This window comes from Erpetoichthys calabaricus, chromosome 18 (assembly GCF_900747795.2).
Source record: "Erpetoichthys calabaricus chromosome 18, fErpCal1.3, whole genome shotgun sequence".
NCBI lineage: Eukaryota > Metazoa > Chordata > Cladistia > Polypteriformes > Polypteridae > Erpetoichthys > Erpetoichthys calabaricus.
In genome coordinates this window covers 11,308,451-11,331,126 of record NC_041411.2, presented here as the reverse complement: position 1 = coordinate 11,331,126, position 22,676 = coordinate 11,308,451, and the positions used below count along the sequence as shown (strand labels likewise).

At 38.7% G+C, this 22,676-nt stretch overlaps 1 protein-coding gene across 1 annotated transcript; it reads right to left on the bottom strand.

Moving 5' to 3' along the window:
* Positions 1-414: 414 nt before the first annotated feature.
* On the bottom strand, positions 415-21,943 carry noc4l (nucleolar complex associated 4 homolog). Its single transcript, XM_028824659.2, has 15 exons — positions 21,771-21,943; positions 19,289-19,409; positions 17,119-17,222; positions 15,479-15,586; positions 14,562-14,711; positions 12,666-12,762; positions 11,163-11,197; positions 11,020-11,070; positions 8,603-8,714; positions 7,913-7,973; positions 7,104-7,214; positions 6,824-6,981; positions 2,741-2,823; positions 1,327-1,440; positions 415-666 (listed from the first exon to the last, which is right to left on the bottom strand). Exons 1-15 carry the CDS (start codon positions 21,939-21,941, stop codon positions 550-552), a joined length of 1,593 nt encoding a protein of 530 aa, XP_028680492.2. The 5' UTR covers positions 21,942-21,943; the 3' UTR covers positions 415-549.
* Positions 21,944-22,676: the final 733 nt, after the last annotated feature.

Genomic DNA, 22,676 nt, shown 5'->3' with positions numbered 1-22,676 from the left:
AGCCAATCCCAGCCAACACAGGGCACAAGGCAGGAACCAATCCCGGGCAGGGTGCCAACCCACCGCAGGACTCTCTGTAAGTATTGTGTAGTTTATTTGTCTAATGAAGAGTGCAGTACAAGTACTCTAACTGCAGAGTAGGATTTCTCAATATTTATGCTTGCCTAAGTTTCTCAGTGGTAACACTATGTGGGAGAAGAAAAAGCAGCTACTTGCAAAATGCCATCAACCAAAAAATTAAGAAAAAAAAAAAAAAACTTCTTTCTTGTGCAACTCCCCCAAACACTGCCAAAGGAAAAAAAAATAAATAAAAAAGTGTCACCTTTAAAAAAAAAAAAAAAAAAAAAACGCTACCAGAAGAGCAACTTGTCTTGAATCTTCCTGAACGAAGTGAAACACACAAGCTGCCACACGTGAAACAGATCAGCGAGTTTTTATTTCAGTTCTGAGAAACACAGGAGTGCAATTCACTTGTTCAAACTAAAGGTGCACTTCTGTACAATGAGACACATGAAGATGTGCATTCTAAATCCAAAAAGTCCTTGGCTGTCACTCCATTGCAAAGTGCTCACCCACAACTTCATTGCTTCTTCCTAGTAATGTGGTCACTCTTTCAAATTCCAGTGGGATGGTCTTTGGTACATTCTTGATATCTCTTTCGAATATCTGAAAATGTGAATAAAATGTCAGTTTTGCATTGTCTTATTTACCAGTTGGCCACAAGGAATTTATATATTTTTATAATCCTGTTATGCACTTGCAAAGACTTGCAGGATAATTCCTAGTAAGGTATACTAAGAATTACTACACAAATGCACCAAGTGGTTCACCAAGTTCAAAATTGACTTTTGTCAAATGAATAGCTGCCTTCATTAGCTGAAGGTAGTTTTTCACACAACTGTAATTGTCACTACTAGCACAGAGCAATGGTAAGTCATTTGTAGCTTCATGCCGTAGTAAAATAATACATGCTCCCTTACTAAAGCTACAGCTGCCAGGCAGAGTATGGATGTAAACACTAAAACTAACTGTACTGCGGAGTAAATTAATATGACTAGAGCAACAGACTCAAACAGAAAAAATACCCAGATTTGAAGGGTTTACTCAATGCAACTTTGTTCAATTAGCAACCTTCATTAGTGCTACAGATATAAAAAGGGTATAAAATAAAAAAACAAAAAAGCACTAAGCTGCTAGGACTAGCGCTCTGGGATCTGGCAGTAAAGTAAAACAACACATAACTGCATTTGGAAAAGATAGTAATAAATAAAACCGAGTTGTCTCACAGAACGGTTTTTTAAACGTTACACAGAAGCAGGAACGTACCTCAAACGCTGATACTTCTAACAACTCATTGATGTTTTGCTCCTGGTCTGACAAGGGCTTCTTGACAGCCGCTGCTGCTTTGGCAACTGCTGGATGGTAGTGTTTCTGTAGAGTCTATGAAAACCAAAAATGACAACATAAAAATCCAGTCACTCTGCCCCTAAAATCTGTGTCACACTTGTCTTTTCAAGCTGGTCGGGTCACTGCAGTGTAAACTTACAAAGCTAAAGTCACTTTAAAATTAGCAACCATTTTCTCATCGAAAAGTAGCAACCTCAGTATTTTAAAAAGGGACGGCAACTAACTGATGTTACAAATCCTTACTTAATAAATCCTGCTTCACAGAGAACACAATCACAAGATACTTTTCTTTGTAAACAAAACAACAATGGCCATACAACACCATCCAGCTATTGCAGAACACTTTCCTAGGAAAGCACACTTCAGCTGAATGGAAGGGGGTTGATGGGTATTATGCATTGACAGTGCAAGAGTAGCAGGATAAGAACGATATATGTAGAGAGGAGTTACTTAGAGAATGAAGTTGCTGCTGGCAGAAGAAAAAGTAGTTAAAATGAAAACCACTTACACCTTCAAAGACAGACCAAAGGATACATTTACACCAATCTGAAATAACAGACCTAAATGAGCACTTGCCAAGACGGAAGTATGATGCCAAATGATCACAAACAACTAGCAGGTTTACATGCATGATTATGTTAGATAATCTGAAAGGCTGATGTTAACAGTTTTATAGGTCTTCAGTGATTTGGTGGTTAAGGTTTTGGACCCAAAACCATAAGACTGGTAGTTCAACTCACAATTCCATTACTCTCTGTGACCCTGAGCTTGTCACTTAAACTTCCTATTCCAACACTGTAAAATAACAAGTATGTGAAACAACGGTAATGTTCCATAATCTTGTAAATTGCCCTGGATAAAGGCACCAGCCAAATACACTATAATACTTTTCTGAATCCTGCTGCTTGTGTGGCACTCTCGAAGAACTCCCCAGATATTTGAAAATAAGGCAAGTCAGTGCACTAAACAATAACAGCATGAAGATGCACAAAATCTGCACACCTTATCTACCATAAGTAAGTTATGCAAGTCTGACACCAATTAGGCGATTACATTTTCATTTACGTATTTGACTGATACCTTTAACCAAGGCAATTTACAACATTTTGAGACACAACTGGTTAAATGTTTTTTGTTTTTCTAATTGGAGCACAGGCAGGTCAAGTGATTTCCTCATGGTCACACAGTGTCAATAGCAGGATTTGAACCCACAACCTCAGCGTATCAAGAAAAAAAAAATAAAAAATTTAAACCACTACGCTACATTGCCTGCTCCATTTATAAATTAAATTTGAGAAATAAGCAAAGGTGATCCAAGTGAAGTCTTCCTAACCTGTAGTTCCCAAAGAGAGCTCTCCAGTGCATGGCAATCAGCTGGATTCTTCTCCTCCATCAGGTAAGGGTCTTCACAACTACCTGAACAACACAAGAAGCATTTAAAACTCAATACTTATGAATGTCAATCAAGCATAGGGATTTGCGTGTTAGGCCAACTAAAAGAGAAGGAAAAAAGAAAAAACATTCTCACATCCATTTTTAATAAACCTCAAGATTGGTTGCAATGTGTCACAAGTGAAGGCTTACTATAGGAAAAAAAAAAACTTTTACAAAAATCTATACAAAACATCCATGTTGAAAAATTACATTGGACTCACATTTTAATTTAAAACATTTTTGTACATGTATATTATGTAATAATGGAATAAATTAAGTCACATGCAGTGTTGCTTAATGGGACTCATCAAAACTATTAGGATGCAACAGCCAACTTATTAGGGTTGGTGCAGGAGGAACCAATTCTGACAAATTATCTATTCCAACAGTCTTGGGTATACAGCACCAGCAATAATTCACAGATGTAGATGCCACAGATCTTTGCTTGTACTAGAGGAACTGTAACTGTGCAACATCAAGAATATTTAGACATGTGTATCGCTACAGACAACAACAACAACATTTATTTATATAGCACATTTTCATACAAAAAGTAGCTCAAAGTGCTTTACATAATGAAGAAAATAAAAATAAAAGACAAAATAAGAAATTAAAATAAGGCAACATTAGTTAACATAGAAAAGGAGTAAGGTCCGAGGGCCAGACGAGAAGTGAAAACATCAGGATTTTCACAGTAGCAGCCTGGTCCACTTGGCAACTCAATGGCAACTGAAGTCTTTGTGGCAAAGTATGCCACTTTAGTCCTGCAATTGGGAGTGTTAGTCAACTGATTAAAAAAAAAAAATTAAAAAAAAAACCCAATTAAAATCATTTGAGTTTTTAAAAAGTGTTTGTCAGCTGTTAGATAAGTGTGGAGATGTAACCTAAATCCTGGCGTCAAGCTATGCCTCACTGCTTTAGGCAGTTTGACAGGTGTCTGCACTGTATACTACAGCAGGATAAACTCCAGGCCTGCCACAAGCCATAGATTAATAAGTGAATGCAGGCAGAGACATACAAACTGAATAAAAACTGTTAAAAGGGCTCTTAAAGAAAGACAACTTTGGAGACATTTAAGAAGAATCGGACTTCCAGAAGACATTTCTTACTAAAATCCATTTAGTGTTAGTCTGTTGTAGTAAGTCTATGGACATTTCAGCCCAAAGTTATGGTATTTCAGATCTAAGACAGACATGTGATAACCAATATTTTCACCAAGAGCTATCAAAAATTCTCCTTTTAATCTGTCACTACACTTTTTACTACACAACTGACCTCCAAAGGTCATGTAAAAATACATTTATTATAAATATATATATTACAGTTATAATTTTTATGTATTATATACAAAAAAGGGAGGTTGTCTCTAGGATTTGAGCCCTAAACCCTGAAGACAACATGCAGTTCTTGACCCTTTAGAAACTGAAAAGTTCTTGAAATAAATGCTCTCCTCTGAAATCAACACAATATTTCCATAACATACTACAGAGGAAATGCGCTTGATAGCTGGAGGAGTTTACAAAACATAAGTGCTTTTGCAGGTTTTTGACAGGATGTTCATTTTAAGGAAAGCAAGCCAAGTTTCCAAGTAAGGCTCGTCACGTTCACTGATCATGACAACAGAGTTGTGACGTGTTTCGTGTCGATTAGCACACGGCAAGAAACAATTTGCCTGCATTGTGTACATGTGACAAGACTTGGCCTTCAAACCTGTGAATGTATTAAACAGGATTGTCTCAAGTGGTTTACCTTCAAGAGTGATGGGCGGGGTACTCGTCTTCCTGAAGATGTGAAAATATAGGTCACTTAATTCAAACTCTCCAGTTATCAGTATAATCTATTCAAACAGATTTTTCTCAATAACAAGGGTGGAAGTAACCAGACACTCTCAGCATGCAGAACGGAGGAAAAATACAAGTAAGCAGGACTGAGGCTTGTTTTGTACAGAAACAGGTTGGTTTTTTTTTTTTTAGAAAGGAGGCAAAAGTGTTTTTAAAATTGTTACTCTATTACAATATCCTCAACAACAACATCATTTATTTATATACCACATTTTCATACAAATAATGTAGCTCAAAGTGCTTTACATGATGAAGAAAAGAGAGAGGAAAAAAAAGACAAAGTAAGAATTAAAATAAGACAACACTAATTAACATAGAATAAGAGTAAGGTCCGACGGCCAGGGAGGACAGAAAAAACAAAAAAACTCCAGACGGCTGGAGACAGAAAAATAAAATCTGCAGGGGTTCCAGACCATGAGACCACTCAGCCCCCTCTGGGCAATTGTATCCTCTCTTAATTGTATTTCTGGGTCTGAATAGCCACACAGTAAATAAACAAGAGTTGTGACCTTGACAAATATTCATCTCTGCATGTATCTTATTGATGTAAATGACATTCATGCCAAAGATTAAATGTACAGTGAAAGTGAGACCAAAGGTCCAGGTCTTCAATGAAAATTCAAGTGAGACGGGAGTAGCTTGTACAGTACAGCAGAAAGTCTGCCGACCTAAACACACTGAAGGGTGACAGAGCTAATTATTAGTTTGTCTTTTCCTTTATACTATTGGGCGTAGGAGTAGCAAATTACCCTTAGAGGTGCAAAATGTGCAATACACAGACCACTGCTGAAGACAAGCAGAATGTCGAACAACGACACATTCTGGCCTTTTGACACTTTTGTAGTTTAAATACGGAAGTTTTCTTCAGATCTAATTTGCTCATCTGTAACAGTTTGGAGTCAAACCTATTTAGGCTGTAGCTATGGGAACACAACTATAGCTTCTCCCAGACTACAGTCACTCAATCGCCTGACATCATGCCTATTCTGGGAGCTCAACACAAGGTGGGACAAGATTAAAGGATTTTAAGGGAAATTAAATCAAATTGTATGAAATGTTTATTCAAGAAAGTGAATGACACTTCAAAATGATGACCAGAAGAGCCATACCCTATGTGGAAATGACCAGCCCGGCCACAGATAGATACAGGACACACAGAAGTCCCAAAACACACCGGTTTATTTTTCTTCTGCCCTTTACACCACATGCAATGGACAAATCAGCCACAATTATACTCAGTCCATTTCCTTCCTTTCTTTTTCTCTCTCCTTCTGCCGCCTCCACTCCTCTCCTGCAAGCTCTGTCCTCTGCCTCCCGACTCTGGCTCTTTGAATGGTGTGAGGCGGTCTCTTTTATACCACACCCGGATGTGCTCCCTGATCATCTTCTGGAAGCACTTCCAACTTTTATCATACTGCGCCCTGCCACTTTTTGCTGGTCATGCAACTCACGCACGCGTCATGTTAATTTCTGAGGACCTGCTCAGAGGACACGTCAAATGAACGCTTGGAACACATGGCAGCCATGATGTGTGCACGTACGCGTTCTGAGCGTGAACTATAAACGAGCCCTTATGCAGCAGACAGTATTCATTTATCGATTGCCCTTAATGAGATGGACTATCACTCAAAACCTGCTATGTTACAAGACATGAGGAGGTGAAAAAACAAAACACTGCAACTGGTGACTCAATCACGGTCCGTTTTATACTGTGTATCTTATATACTGCTTTTCACAGTATGCTGTACAAAGAAAATACAGTATTGCAGTAATTTTCCATTTTATGGTAAACTGCCTTTTCTTCTAATGCACAGGTCTTACTGAATTTTGCATCTTAGTTTTCCTTATAAAGCACATCAGTCTCTTTATGGTTGTTTTTCGGCCCTTAAAAAACAAAGAACTACTTAGTTTGTGTTAGTATAGTCTTGACAAGGTACATAATGTATTTACTGTTTGCCAAAAAAAAAAAAAACCAATGTAATTTAAAAAAAAAAAAAGAACAACAAAAATACTTGATGTTTCACTTTTGGAAAATACTCCACAACATAATCTCACTGCTTTTACTCACAGAATAACAACTGTGAGGACCAAGCTAAATTTAAAGACATCAAACACATTCACTGTCATTATTGCATGCTCACCTGCAGTAGGCCGGTGAAGAAGGACCCGGCAGCTCGGATGTCTACGGATCAGGTTATAGATGAACGGAATGACCATTAGAAGTGCCTGTGGGGGTGCTGTCAACGCTAGCCTTGCCAGCCTTTTCACAAATGCAGCAACCAGGTAGGCAGGTAAGTGACTTGAAAAGAACAGAAACTTGATTTATAGAAACAGAAGTGTTGACCGTGTAACAGCCTCCAAATAGCTTGCAAAAAGACCAGTTTTAGGGGCTAGAGAGAAATGCCTTTGCAATTTTGTTACCTTGAGGACAAGAATAAGTCGAGCAGATGAAAGAAGCGTGCACTGTATTTCACATGGAACACTGACGGCTCAAGCAGACTGTACAGCTTGGTGTAGAAATCGGGGTAGTCTCTGTAATAATCCAAAAAACACAATCTATAGCATTCTAGTCTCTTCAGTCAGTCAGCAAGGTCAACTCCTAGGCCTTATTGAGACTGATACTACGTAGCAATAAAATGTCTAAACCAGACATGCTGTGGACATAAATGCACAAACATTTACTTTTTATTTGATTTTGTGCATTATGCTATGCTTATACTATGAACAGGAACATGAGAATGAGGCAGTATGCTATCTTAACTCCAGTGTTAGATACAAACCTCTTCAAGTATCTTATTTAGACAAGTCTGCTAAAATTTCCCAACATGACAAAGTCCTTCCAAAATGAGGTAGAAGTATGCCTCTTAACTGGACACATCAGGGTTGACCTAACATTTGTTACCATCAAAATTTAAAAGCCTACATACAGACTATAGCCAATATGCAGTTAGTGTCAAAATGAAAAGTTTGCACTAAAGGTTAGATCAACATTGCATAAAACTAAATACAAAGAGTGAAGTGAACACCTACAAGGGAGGACATGGAAAAAAATAAAGAATACAACATTTTAATGCAATTGAATTAGACTGAGGTAAGCCAATTGGAACTGCACTGTTTAATCAAACACATTACAGAAAGACCCTACATTAAGTTATTCTTATACTGTCCATATCTAGAAAAGAAATGAAAGAAATTAAAATATTTATTTAGTTTAACAAATATCAACTTACAGGTTGTGCTGGTTTATGAGAACAAATAGTCCATTTAAGGCAAGCAGGCTGATAGCTCCTCCTACGGAAAGAGAGTGGGGGTGGGTTAGGGCAGGAGAAAACATCACTGAGCATGCCAGCTAGAGTGGGTATCCCATCTCATCAGAAGGCATCTGAAAGTCCAACTAAAGTGAAACTAACTCCCCCATGCATTAAATTACAAAATGAACGCTACTCCACAAGGAGGAATACACCTTCACTGAACCAAGACAGGTTTGTTGTCCATATCTAAAACACCAAGAAAGCTTCAAGAGTCAATAAAACCTCTATCATGGCATTTCACATTAGAAAGTGAAGGCTGTAAACAGGATGGCACTACAATGTACTGTGCCATGCCTACACTGTCACCTAGTGAATAATGCAAACGTTTAGAAGAATGCCAGATGTTCTCTTTATCGAAAAATTCTCATCAGATTCTTTTGTGAAAAGAACTTGAGGTGAGTGTGAGCATTTAAACATCCTGTTCTTTAGCAGAATAATTATTTAAAAAAGAAAAGATACAGAAGAGTAACACCACTGGAATTTATAGCACTGGGTTGCAGAGCAAGACAGTACACATAATATGAAAGGAAAACAACAAAGATCATTATTACAGTGTGGGGGAAAAAAAAAAAAAATTTCACCTAAAGTTTGGGGCTTCTCATTACTCACCAATGTCATAGGCTGCAGTCAAGAAGTCAATCATGAATTTCGGATTGCTCATGTGTGGGAGGATTGCATCATGCAGTATAACTAGGACTTTTTTGTACATGTCACTGGGCAGCTGTACTCAAAGAAATAACAAAAACTCAGATAAGGTCCTTTATAAATAGCTTAATGGACATTTTCCAGGACTTGTGCTTTAACAACACATGTCAGTATAAACACAAATAAAACATGTCTTTACAACTCACAGTGATGTCTGCTAACCTTAAATAACGGATGTGAACTTTAAACGTACAGTCTCAAATTACGCACAGAAGCTTGTGATAACCTTTGCCATGTAAGACATTCATTGAAAAATTACACATTTCAGTGCTACTTTCAGTTATAGAGTGCAAGGCCCAGGCCTCCTACAAATTAAAAAAAAAAAAAAAAAAATCAATCAAAATCAAATATATCAACACATGAAAGAGACCCTATTGTTCTGCAGGCTCCTTCAATGGCTATCACCACGGCTTTGATATGCTACTCTGCCCAGTGCCAAAGAGGAAATGAAGAGTTTCATCACAAAACACTACATATTCATTTTAATCAAACTGAGAGAAATTACCTTTACTTTGGTACGACTAAATGAAATTGAGAAAAGTGATGACAAATCTTATACTTTTATTAAATCTAATAGAATTTCTTTTGAAAAATGGAGTAACAGTAACATTTTCAAAAACGTTTTGTGACAAAACGTTACCTATCCAGTATTAGACCTACACAAAATGTTATATTTCCATATAAATAAAGATCATTGCTAACACATTTAAAAAAAAAAAAAAAAATTTGGAGAATAATGCCCAAGGACGACATATGCAAAACAAAAACATGACGTAGCTGGAAAGCAGAAGAAAACTAGCAACGGCAAAAACGGCATCCAAAATAAACTACAAAGGAAGTCACAAAGATTACATCAAGCAATCCCACAAAATATCAATACATCAAAATAGCCTAAACATTGACACTGTTTGAGAAAAGGCACAATGCACACATTCATGACATCCTTCATTTTGTAAGCTGTTACCTAACTGCCTACACACTGGCACATCAATTCATTTTATGCCCACGTCAGTTAAAGTCAATTAAACACACCTTCACTACTAGATGCATGCATATACAGCGTAGGACAGCGTCTCTCCTGTTAAGAGTGAGCGAAATCACAAGCCAGGCGTCATAAAAGCAGGCAACTCAAGGCCTGCACTGCTGATTAATAAGTAATTAGCAATAAAGAAGAGGACTTGCATAACTAATGCTGCCAACAGGGACACCTCACACACTGTCATATTGGACATTTATCAAGTGCTGACTGGCTCCAATTTTATATATTGGTTCATAGTTAAAGGAAAGTAATGTTTGCCACATTCTGAAACACATGCATCTTAATGTGCTGAACAGTAACACGCAGCATGTTTTTCCTACAATAGGTTTCCAGTTGGCACTGGGACTCTCCTCTGACAAGAGTGAATCTCAAAATTCAAATAGAGCATTTAGTAATGAAATTCTGGAAATAAACACTACAGATAAAAATCAAGATTTATTTCAGTCTTAAGGTAAAGACAAACAAATTCTCCTCTGGAACTGAATTCCCGAGTGAACCTGTCTAATACGAAGACAAAGAAGATGACATACCAGTAATGCCACATGTCTTGACAGTAATACTCAAATGTATTAAAGGTCACACAAGCACAAATTGACAAGGGTTCAATTAGAAAAGAACCTGAGGTTCAAATCTAAAGCCATAAAAAAACCTATGCCAGGAAATAACTAGCTCAGAGCTCAAGAGATTACAAAAGTCTTCTTAATTTATACTTTTCTACACTACATGCCAATGGCAAAAGACACGCTTTGTGAGTGAGCTGACAGAAACAAGGTCAGCTATTATCTTTTCAGCTACCATGTACAATGCTTGGCCTAACAACTAAAGCATTGGTTTGTAAAATATAAATATGTCAGAATATCCAATAAGTCCACCATTAACCTCATATGTCAAAAAATATTTAGTAAGATATAGTACTGAAGTAATATTCAAGGCAGAGTGGTGGCTCTTAGCTAAGTATCTGTTGCTGGTATTTGGAAGGTTCCGGTTCAAATCCCTTGAGCATGGCCCTTAACCTGAAAATTGCTCCAGGGCACTGTACAAAAGCGGACCCTGCACTCCGACCTCCAAATGTCATGTGAAAAGACAACTAAACCTCGGGGATTAATAAAATATATCAAATACAGTGGGTCCGATGTAAAAATATGGGGGATGGGGTGGGGGGATTACTTAGCATTTTAGATTTGGAAGATGCTTTCATAAAACTCAGCTAAGTAGCAGGAGAGCACAAAAGAATGGGAGCTGAAACATTTCCACACCACTCAATTTTCAAGGGTCTTCTTACCTTGTATTTCAGAAATGTCAGCCACATCTTCTCAAAAACACGCCTGTGTTCCTGCAAAACATGGACAAGATTGTAAAGGAATAATTAGTTCATTCTGCTGCTTTAACACACTTGTGTATTAAAAATGAGGGAGACATATTTACCTTTAGCTTGCTTGCCTTCCAATCCTCAAGTTTATCTAAGTGGGGTGGGGAATTGGAGAAACAACATTCAAAAAAAATATTAAGCAAAATACCCCTTTGACAACAACATGACCTGGTGCCAGCAATGCATAATCCACCTTAAAACATTATAGAGTTTGGTAAATAAAGTATTAATTTTAAAAACTTCTAACTAAAAGAAATACACAATTAAAATACAAACTTGGAAAAACTCATGTATTGATTTTGAAAAAACTGAAAGAGTACAGAGCTGACAGGGGTATGTTTCTGATGAGACTGAGCATAAATGCACAAAAGCATAAAAAGTTAAATATATTTTACAGAAAATTGCTACACTTGCCACAGGAACATTTGCCAGATGTTAATGAAAATGAACGCCAAAACTTGCAGAAATGGTGGGAAATAACTGAACTAAGTTAACTAAGGAGAAAAGAAATGTGGACTGTCCCTCAGTAAATTATGCCAACTAATGCAATCCATGTTCAAAGCACATTACAGAACCGGACCCAGTGCTGCCCAGTGCAGGGGCAACAAATACATTTTGGAATAAAACAGCCTATGGTATTGGCTTTTGAATAAAATTTTAATTTTGTGGAGAAAGATTCAATGGCGAGGATGTTGATACCCGACAAACGCACACAGAGCTTTGTAGACAGCATTAAAGGATAAGCACCTTGGGATTTTGCACATGAGCTCATTATACTTGAACGTTTTAACCGTGATAGCTTGCAAAATCATTTCTTGTTTTATTGGTATATTAAATATAATACACCTATATTAACCTCTGCATAACCCAAACAAAGGGAATACTTTTAAATGAACACTGTCAGAACTGAAATATGGTGGATGTGCTCTCCCTAACACTGGCCTGGTATTCATTTCAATGTTACCAGTCAATTAAAAGGCCGAAATCTAACTGGATTATTTGAAGCATCTTAATAAATCAAGACAACTAAAATGCACTGCACTTACTGTACATAATTCTCAATTTCCTCTTTTAATGTAACACTTAATATCAGCTTTGGAGATGCACTGAAAGAACTTAGGATAAACATGATTTTATGTGAATTATGACAAGGATGTGCTAATAATGTGCAGAGAAAGTCATGGAATAAAACAAGACTGCGAAGAAGCAGAACGCATGTTAAAAAAAAAAAAATAAATAAAAATCCGCTTCCAAGCAGCCACCCAATGATACCATAAACCAGGGCCTGAAGAACACTAAGACCGTCAGTAAGTATGACATCCGTAAGAACAGCTGTTACAGCTACGTGGTTGACATAGCAAGTAAGCCAAAAGCCTAACTGTAGCAAACAACTCTGCAAATGAATGAGGATGTTAGTCAAGACATACATTTTCATATAGCCCCTTGCATGCTAACAGAGAACATTTCAAAACTAACGAGCTGAAACACAAATAGGAATAGACATTAAGCCATAAACTAATCTTAAATGCCGGGTTACACAAGTGGCAGTAGAAACTTACCTCCCTGTCTCACCAAAAAGGTAGTCATCTCACTGCTGCTGCTGGGCATGACAATAGCAGACATCAGAGCAAAAGCGTTATTCTGATATATCGAGACCTACAAAGGAAAGAGCGGACTTCAATGAAGAGTGAAGGAATGCAAGACAATAAAACGTTAGCTTAAAGTTCTTTTCTTATGCCATTACAATAATTGCTAATGAAATATACACAAATTTTAGGATTTGATTAAAATGGTGCTGTGGGAACTGTACAACACTCAAATAAACCCCAAGTCTGATCAGTTATGTAAGAAACCTTGAAAACAGCATGACAAGGTTTTACAGAAACAGGGGATTAATGTAAAATTAATAAGCTCCAGTGTGAAATCAAAATGTTACAGTTTGAAGAAATGTAAATAAAAACAGGAAAAGATTTGGAAAATTAAAGCAATAGGGTTTGGTGACATTTGAAAACTGAAATCACTTTGACTCCTACATTAAATATTAATTTATGAGTACATTTTTTTATTAACTATAAGGCAAATATAAATGTGTTGCATCTTACAAGAGCAAATGTTACAAACTTAAGAGTGATTTTCTAACAAACCAAATTTTACCCACATTGTTACAAAAACAGCTTTGAAGTGCTTGTGTAAGTTAAAATGTTGTGAATTATTTTGGAATTCATAAATTCAACAGTACAGATATAATAAAGATTGAATTTATGTTTCTAGCATTGATTTCAAGTGGTATTTATAAGCTAGTAAATTTGGAATATGCAGTTAAGGTAAATCAGGTAGCTTATGAGGATATCATCCTTTATTGACCCTATGCTGAATCAACCCCATGATAATAAAATTCCCTCTTTTACTGTTACGGAATTCCTATGTTTAATTCAAGTGTTTCTGCAGTGATTTCCAATTCCATTTCACTGCTACTGGTATTGTGACATTCCTAGTTCCAACCCAATCTGGCACACTTTGAAGCCTAACAAACCCTGTTATCAAATCCAGCGGTTTTCATTCTTGCATGTCAAGTCACTCTTGTGATTTTTTCGTTTCTGAGAATAACTTACGTGTAAAACAGAGTAGACTAGTAAGACTCCATCTTTCACTTTTGCTCTTCCATTTGCTTCCAAGTATTTTAATAAATGAGATAACTGATGAGGTACGTACACTGATGGCCCAAGGCAGACTGTCAACTGTTGGCTCCTTTGTCATTTGCTTTTTGTTAATTATTCAGCAAGTTGGAAATAATTAGAGTGAGAATGCAACCGTTTAAGGCTAAAAGAACAATCAAGGGGTTCACAACAATAAAAAGTAAAAGGAAAACCTGCAGTAGGTAATATACAATGGTTGATCCAGTATACCAGTTGAAATTCTTCTTCTGTTATGGCTTTTTTTAAACCTTTTTACCATTTTTTAGTGCAAAACTTGCAAACAAATTTTAACATAAAATATTAAACATGCATGCAAACCCAAAACGTGTATTAGTCTCTTAAAGGTAGTATGGACTTGTATGCCTAATAAGTTTTACTGCGATTTTGATTTAAGGCCATTCTACCCATTCCTACTTTACAGAACTCAACCTGAAGACCCATCCTTTAAAGATTTACAAAGAAGCTCAGCGCTGAGAGGGCCGTAACAGACATACATTTTTTTCTTTCAGTTTAATTTCATTTTAAACGCTTTAAACAATAACACTTACTTTTGCAAATGAAAATGCAGCTGTGAGTCACTCTAATATACTTATACAGCTCAAAATCTAACAAAGGAAAAAGGCACAGGCTGAAAATGATCCAGCTTAATTATCATCCCCAAGTGAACGGAATAACCAGCAAATCCTATTAATGCGGCCATTGTCTCACAAATGTCTCTCACATTACAAATGCATCAAGGATTGTCTGTTGTCAGGCTACCTTTTCTTTTCTTTGCATTACACTGGCCACGCCGGAGGTCAAGGAGGTCATGACGTAGTAACGCACATCTTCAAATGCCAGGTATTCCTGAAATCTGGAGATGAGCATCGACATGTCCTCTTCTGTGGAAACCAAGTGGTCCACCACAGCCTAAAATAGAAAAAACATAAACAGGAGCTGGGAAATTCTCCAAAAGCCAAGAGAAACCACTAGGGATACACCAATAAGCAAATTCTGGGCCAATTACCCATCTTTATGGTGTCATACTTGCAGATTTTAATACAATATATTTGTACTGCATTTTTTTTTTTTTTTTTACATTTATAGTCAAATTGCTACTAACTTCCAGCACAAGCAGATGGTTTAAATAATTCCAAATTTGCTAAGTGAAAAAAAAATAGTTTATTATCAGGAACAAATCAAATAAAGGTTATACACCCTTTTGACCTTATTTGTTCATTGTTTAATGACTTCATGTTTATATCAGACTATCAGACTACATGATTTTACTTTTGGACTCTTTTGAATGAATGTCTTGACTTTCTCAAGTAGCAACTCAACTGGCAGGGGAAAAGGAGCAGACATTACAGGTTTTAACACTGCCGCTTTGAGGCGGGCATTGCATTTTTCTATTTGGTGTAGTCTTAGATGATATAATGAACTTGATTTGTTGCTGTGGATATTTAGGGTGGAAATAAGTAACCCACGGTTGACATTTTATCCAAAACCAAAACATGGTGTTCAATGAGAAGTCTTGCTTCTGTGGCTTACAATTCATATTTTATCACATCATTACAAGTAATCAACATAAAACTTGGTAACAATATACTGGTGTTACTCCATCATCACTTAATATCAGTGGGGCGGCTGGTTTAATCTCATTTTTAACCATCACAACAATAAACATGAAGACATACCTTCAGCAGCTCTCTAGGAAAAACAGAGTGCTCATCCCAATCCGTTTTAGATAGTGGATGCTTTGCTTCCTCTTCAGCAAACTTCATCAATGCACAAAGGGCAGGCTCCTAAAAGAAGGTCAGGCAGTGCTCAGGTTAGAAAGGAGGGCATCAGAGGCTCTACACTCACAAACCTGAGGCAGGCCACTTGGGGGCCTGATGCTGATGATAGAGAGGCACTTGGACAAGGGAATTGAGCTTAACAGCTTAAGCAAGAACGGGAGTTTTTCACAACAGTGGGTTCAGAAGAGGGAGGTCATGTTTTACTAACATGCTGGAATTCTATGAGGCAACAAAAGGATACGATCTAAGCTGAGAATATAGGACTTATTTTGGCTGTCAGAAAGCATTTGATAAGGTGCCACATGAGAGGTTAGGCATCAAACTAGATGTAGATGGGTGCAGAATTGGCTCAGACACAGGAAGGAGAGGGTGATGGTGTGAGGAACCTCATCAGAATTGGTTGGTGTTAAGAGTGGTGACCAGCAGGCGGCAGTGTTGGGGCTACTGCTATTTTTAATATATATAAATGATTTAGATAGGAATATAAGTAACAAGCTGGTTAAGTTTGCTGATGATACCAAGATAGGTGGATTAGCTGATAATTTAGAATCTGTTATATCATTACAGAAGGACTTGGTTAGCATACAGGCTTGGGCAGATTTGTAGCAGATAAAATTTAATGTCAGTAAATGTAAAGAATTACACATAGGAAGTAAAAATGTGAGGTTTGAATACACAATGGGTGGTTGGAAAATCGAGAGTACACCTTATGAGAAGGATTTAGGAGTCGTAGTGGAGTCTAAGCTATCGACTTCCAGACAGTGTTCAGAAGCTGTTAAGAAGGCTAACACAATCTGAGCTTATGTAACGCCCTGATGTGTGGAGTACAAGCCACAGGAGGTTCTGCTCAACCTTTACAACACACTGGTGAGGCCTCATCTGGAGTGCTGTGGACACAGCAGTGCTAGGAATAAGTCCAGAGAAGAGCAACAAGGCTGACTCCAGGGGATTAGTTATGAGGAAAGATTAAAAGACCTGAGCCTTTGCAGTTTAAGCAAAAGAAGATTAAGAGGTGACCTGACTGAAGTGTTTAAAATTATGAAGGGAATTATTACAGTGGATAGAAAATGTGGCTTTAAAATGAGTTAATCAAGAAAACGGGGACACAAACTTACTGAGGGTAAATTTCACAAACATTAGGAAGTTTTTTTTTACACAAAGAAACATAAGACACTTAAAATAAGACACCAAGTAGTGTAGTAGACAGTAAGACTTTAGTGACTTCCAAAACTCGACGATGTTTTTTTGGAAGATATAACTGGAAAGGACTGGCGAGCTTTGTTGGGCTGACTGGCCTGTTCTTGTCTAGACTGTTCTAATGTTTAAGTAGGAACATTTCCATTAAGCCAGGCCACCCAGATATTGCTCCAGTCTACTGCAAATGCTAAAGACATCCTGAGTGACAGCATTTCATTAATTATAATTTAAACTTGCATGTAGATAAACCATTATGTGGTGTGATTAAAGGGTGACTGGGGACCATTCCAGACAAGTCTCTAACACATAGTAAGCATGCTGCAGAAACACATGTGACTCACTTTGACATGATAAGCGTCATGGCCTAGGAGATCCAGCAGCTGTTCCACACAGCCATTGTAGCGGTGCCTCATCCATGCCTTGTACTTCTCTTCGGCACTGAAAGCTACAAGAATCACACTTGTGAGGAGACAATTCAGCACATTTTGTACACTTTTCACACTTTAAAAAAAAAAAAGGATTGTATAACAGCATATCACATGTACACCAATTTGGGTTATTAATAATAACATTTTGAATTCTTTACTGATACCAGCATTTCTACCACAGTACCAGTTCCAAAACAAGACTGAAGCCAGTAATAGTTAGCTACCTCTTCTTCCAACCCAATCCCACACCTGCTCTATGTTGTATTGACCCCCCCCCCACCACTGGGCCTGGATGTAGAAACATTGCTTTGAAGAGCATGATGCCGATGGAGCAGAAGGGGTACTGGTACATAAATATTAATTTCTAGTACCAAAAATGAATAATGGTGGTACTTAATATCATATCTAACCACATATTTTGATAGATTAGGTTTGGGAAATTAGAGCCAAATGTCTGCAGTCATTCATCAAAGACTGGGGGGTAAAAGGCAACATTGTCAACATTCAGCTGTTCACTTGGAGAGGAGAGAAAATCGAGTTAAGACTGTGGAATGGGTAAAACTTTCTGAGATGTACAAAATGACCTTTTTTGCTAAAGATAATTACAAAACCAAATAAACTGCCCCTTAAATGGAACAACTGGCACAAACAAATAGAACCGTGACATGGCCTAACACCACAGCAGCATAACACCCATTTCCTGCTGCCGAAAGAGTAGTACATTTCTTATAACGTTAAGAAGTTTAATATAAACTGTGAGGAAGGACTTTTTACAAGACACCTTATTTATTTATTTTGATAAAAACAGCTGGTATGATATACGCCAAATGTAACGCATCTGTTTTTGGATGAGAACTGGCGGAGAAGTGCTGTGCAGAGGTTTACAGGTAACAGCAAAATGACTGGCTCGAGTGTAATGCTACTCAAGCGTACTTTGCTCTAATTGTCCCGTTTCAGACATTACAAGTCCAAGTTTTAAGAACTCCAACGGTCTGGAGCCAGTAGATGACAAGCTGGCAACAGGCAGGATTGAGATTTATGAGACCCTCAGGGACAGGATGACAGCCACACCTTAGATTAGGTTTATGCGATCAGAAGATGAAATAATCGGGGTCTTCCAAGACCATCCTGACTGAAGTACACATGCAGCACAGATCAGGTTAAGACATCGAAGAGAACAGCCTGGTAGACAGAACAGCTGGCACTACCTGCTTGTATGGTGGACTGGCACATCTGGACTTGGCTTCGCAATGGCGGATAAGATTAGAGATAACATTAAATTGAGTTCACTGCGTGCTTGTCTGGCATATATTTCTGTTTACTTTGGTGGGTTGTGTTAGGGAAGCAGAGCGATTAGGACCATCCAACAGAATTAATACACTAGCGTTACATAAAATAAAGACTTTGACGGACATTTACTAATGAACTGCAATGCTACAGAAGAAAGTGTAGTTGGTATTGCCCAAAGTGCATTTAAAGGTCAAGAGTAAAGACATCACACTGAGGTCCACGGGTGGCACGGTGGGAGCGCTGCTTCCTTGCAGTAAGGAGACCAGGGTTTGCATCCCAGGTTCTCCCTGTGTGGAGTTGGCATGTTATCCCCAGTGTCTGCATGGGTTTCCTCACCCAGTCCAAAGACGTGCAGGTTAGGTGAATTGCCAGTCCTAAATTGGCCCGTGTGTGTGGCTAGTGTGTATGTGTGCGTTTGCCAGGGTTTGTTCCTGCCTTGTGCCCTATGCTGGCTGGGATAGGCTCCAGCAGACCACCCCCCCAACGCTGTTCATCACTAAGCATGTGAGAAAATGACTGACTGTGGTCTACATTAAAGAGAACCCATGCAGGTACAAGAAGGTATAATGTTTTGTGCAGGTGTCCTCCAAAGCTTTGCTATGATCAAACAAAGGACTTGTCTTATTTTGAAATAATACAGAATGGGAAATGAGATCAAATAAAAATGGTCCCCAACCCCACTTTCACCCGCTAACTCTCATGCTATTACGATTTACTCAAGGGCAGAAACAAACCAGCAGGAATTCATCCTTGCAGACACTGCACATGACTTCCCCACCCAGAAGCCCCTTACACTCAGGTGTCTCATCCTCTTTGGGAAGCAGCCCTGTGTACAGCTCTCCTCTACCCAACAAAACAGTGAACACTTTCTGGCAGGCCTCTACGGCACTAAGGACATCGGCTTCTCTGTCGACCTTTGAAATGAAAAATAGAAAAAATGTATTAGAGAACAGACAGTCAAATGTGTTACAAAGCACACCACTGCAAGCTGCTGCCCATCTTCTGTAAATAATACCAATGCACACCCACTTTACTACAACCGTAGCCATCACATTAACTACCATTTCCCAAGAACTGCTATATAACGGTATGACCTTCTCTGTCACTTCAAAGAAACAACACAAGTACACTGCTGACCAAACATGAGGACTCTTACCTGACTTTTAAACATGTGTTAAGAGTTCAATAAGGTAGTTATAGCTCCACACAACAATCATTTCAATTCCATCCCAATGTTGCACTTTACCGATATTCTAAAACCAAGCTTGAGGTGGCCGATTTTTACTTAAGTTAATTAAAAGCCAATCCGATGCTGCCAATTAGGCACATCTTCCTGCTCTAACTCTGTCCATAAATTCTGATTCTTACACATTTTATAAACTTAAGATGTAGCATTCATTCATGAACAACACACTGGTGTCAATGCTTTGGTAGCCGACAACCAGCGGAACAGCACAATAACTGATCACATGTGCAGACCAGCATGCATCACATCACCACTCTCTGGTGCCATGATAAATAAGACCCCCATTGAAATCACAATGTATGCTGCCTCCAATGAGCTCTCTGTGTGACAGGGCATGCACCCCAGAAAATCGCAGAGCAGTACGGCATCGACTTGACAAAAGCAACGTTCACAAACAGAGCTCAGATGTGTAGATGGTAGTACTTGATACATGTCACAGGTTGCCTGCTTGACCATTTCTTTACTTTGGCTGAAGAGGATGAGGCTGGATACGGGGGATTATTTAACACAAAGACTGATTAGCTGAACTGGCTTTAGCTTAAGCATGATGTTTGAGAGTCTCAGTGGCAGCTACACCGGTGAAAACTGTAATTTTAAGATTAACAGATGGCTTCAGTGTTGATTGTTCTCCAAGCTAACTACACCGGGCCTTTACATCTTCTATGACTCTGTGAGAGCCAATGCGATTTTTAATACTTTGGTGTGCTGGTCCAGAAACATCAATTCGGGAGAAGCCCACCCAATCTTTAAACTAATTAAAAAAGGCATGCTCAGTTAATGGGTCACACTCTGGACCCACTGGAAGTAGGAGTACATAAAGTTGAGAATTAAAACAAAACTGAGAGCCATTTTAAAATGATGCTGCACATCCTCTCCCTGACACACTAACTCTGAGGACTATCTGAAGTGCATCAAAAACTTCTGCTGGGGCTCCTTTATAGCAAAGGTAATATGCCTGCTTAATGCCTCACTAGGACTTGCAAAGTTGGAAGCTTTCTTTTAAGTCATTCAGGTGTCTACTTGAGAAAGATTTGTTATAATTTAATAATATTTACTGATCTTCTGTAAAAAGCCAGATTTCCCACTGGATCAAACCCACTCGTAGCAAAATATCCGTCAGACAGGCAAGGCTCTTTTATTCCATTTTAGTACATTGTACACCTACTGTCAATGTTTTAGTATGTAGACTCAAATGTATTGTGTACAGTAGTTTCTGCATATACTTACTTTACCAGTTTCCCCATGCAATGCAGTCAATAAAAAAAGTTTACTCCTAGTCTGCACCCACTGGACAGGTTTAAGGGCCGGCGCCGGTGTTATTTCTAAATGCTTCTTCCACACAATGGCCTACTTATGTGTAACACGGGGGTCCTAACCATTGGGGCTTTGCTCGCGCTCTGATGTCCCATAAACTAACTAGACCAGCTTTCAGCAAGGATAATAGTGATATGAATACAACAGTAATTACTCATTTGCTTAGCGAGACCCCATGAATGGTAGCCTGACATTTGCTTTGCCTCATTTCAGTAGACAGAAACACACATGTAAAAGGCGCTATACGATAAGGGGGTAAGGAAGGCTCTACATAACAGACAGACAGACCGACAGTGCCAGCAGGAAGCCGAGCACCGATTGTTCTACCCATAAAACTCGGTGAACATCTCAGCAGCACGGACACACGTCACACATTTCATGTTTAATTAACACACTAGGGGGACGTGAAACTACCACATGTCTAACCAAACTGGACATTTTCCGGTTATGATTTAAGGGCATTAACGAAAGTAGCAACGTAGCTTATTGTGGATTTCTGGGAGTGAAACTTAAGTTCTACACACTGTTTATTGTGCTGACGTACTGCGTGTCACTGAGACATTAGACGTCCTCACAGGTCACTCGTTCTCTGCACCTTACAAATTCTACAAGGTTCTACCGACACAAGCCACGCTGCTTTCTCTATGTTTACTACGACTGGGTTTTCTTCACACACCCTGCTTCTCCAAGATGCCGGAGTTCCCTGCCCTCGTACCTGTAAATGTTCCAAGATATCGAATACTTCGTTCGCTTGTCTTTTATTGTTTAACACACTGTCGGCTTTCTCGGCCAAACGCTTTTTTAACGTCTCACTCTGGGCAGCCACGTTCCGCTCTTTGGACGGCGCCATTTTCACGCTTACTGCTCTGAAGCTGACGACGCACATCATTTACGTCACAGTCGGCTACTATGAAACGTATCGCGCCACTCATTGGCTGCCTCTCAAGGGCTGAAGAGTAAAGCGGCCAATCATAGCTCTGGAACGGGCGTTCTTAGTACTGCCCATCAACATTAGACACGTGATAGAAGAGCGCTTCGCCTTCCCGCTTGATGGACACCAACTTTGAATATTCAGAGCACAGTAAAGAACGAAAGGAAAACGAAATGAACCCTAGCAGTGCTTTGAGGAAAACGTGGATAAATGAGCTGTAAAAGTATTAAACACACGTAGATACACACGGGGGCACCTCCTGAATTACACCATCAAGTCTAGTGTCAAGCAGAATGGCTCTGGTGACGATAAGGGAGAGACTGGCGTCACCTCACTTTCTGGACAGAAATAAGGAGGTGCGTAAAAAAGCAAGACCCTCACACCACAGATATTGGGTTTTTTCCCTCTTGTTCGCTTTATACTCACCAGTTTTATCCCTCATCGTCTTCAACACTGTATGGATTCTTTCTCGTCCTCATTCGGACTGACCTTGTTACAACAGAAAATTGAAATTCTTGCAATACAATATTACATTTCAACCCCCTTGTATAGATCCATTAAGCTGTGCTTTGGTCTGATTTGTTCTTGATAACCTGCGCTCAAGACAAAACATAAAGCGAAGTCATTTAGTGGAGTCACTCCAACTCTGGGCAGAAGCGTGGACCCCCGGCCAAATCCTGTGCTCTCCAA

Coding starts and splice junctions, on each gene's coding strand:
- noc4l (XM_028824659.2), bottom strand. CDS start 21,941: ATGTGCGTCGTCAGCTTCAGAGCAGTAAGCGTGAAAATGGCGCCGTCC. Junction 11,198..12,665: donor CTTTTTGGTGAGACAGGGAG/GTAAGTTTCTAC, acceptor CACCCCACTTAG/ATAAACTTGAGGATTGGAAG. Junction 2,824..6,823: donor TCTTCACCGGCCTACTGCAG/GTGAGCATGCAA, acceptor TGTGTTGTTCAG/GTAGTTGTGAAGACCCTTAC.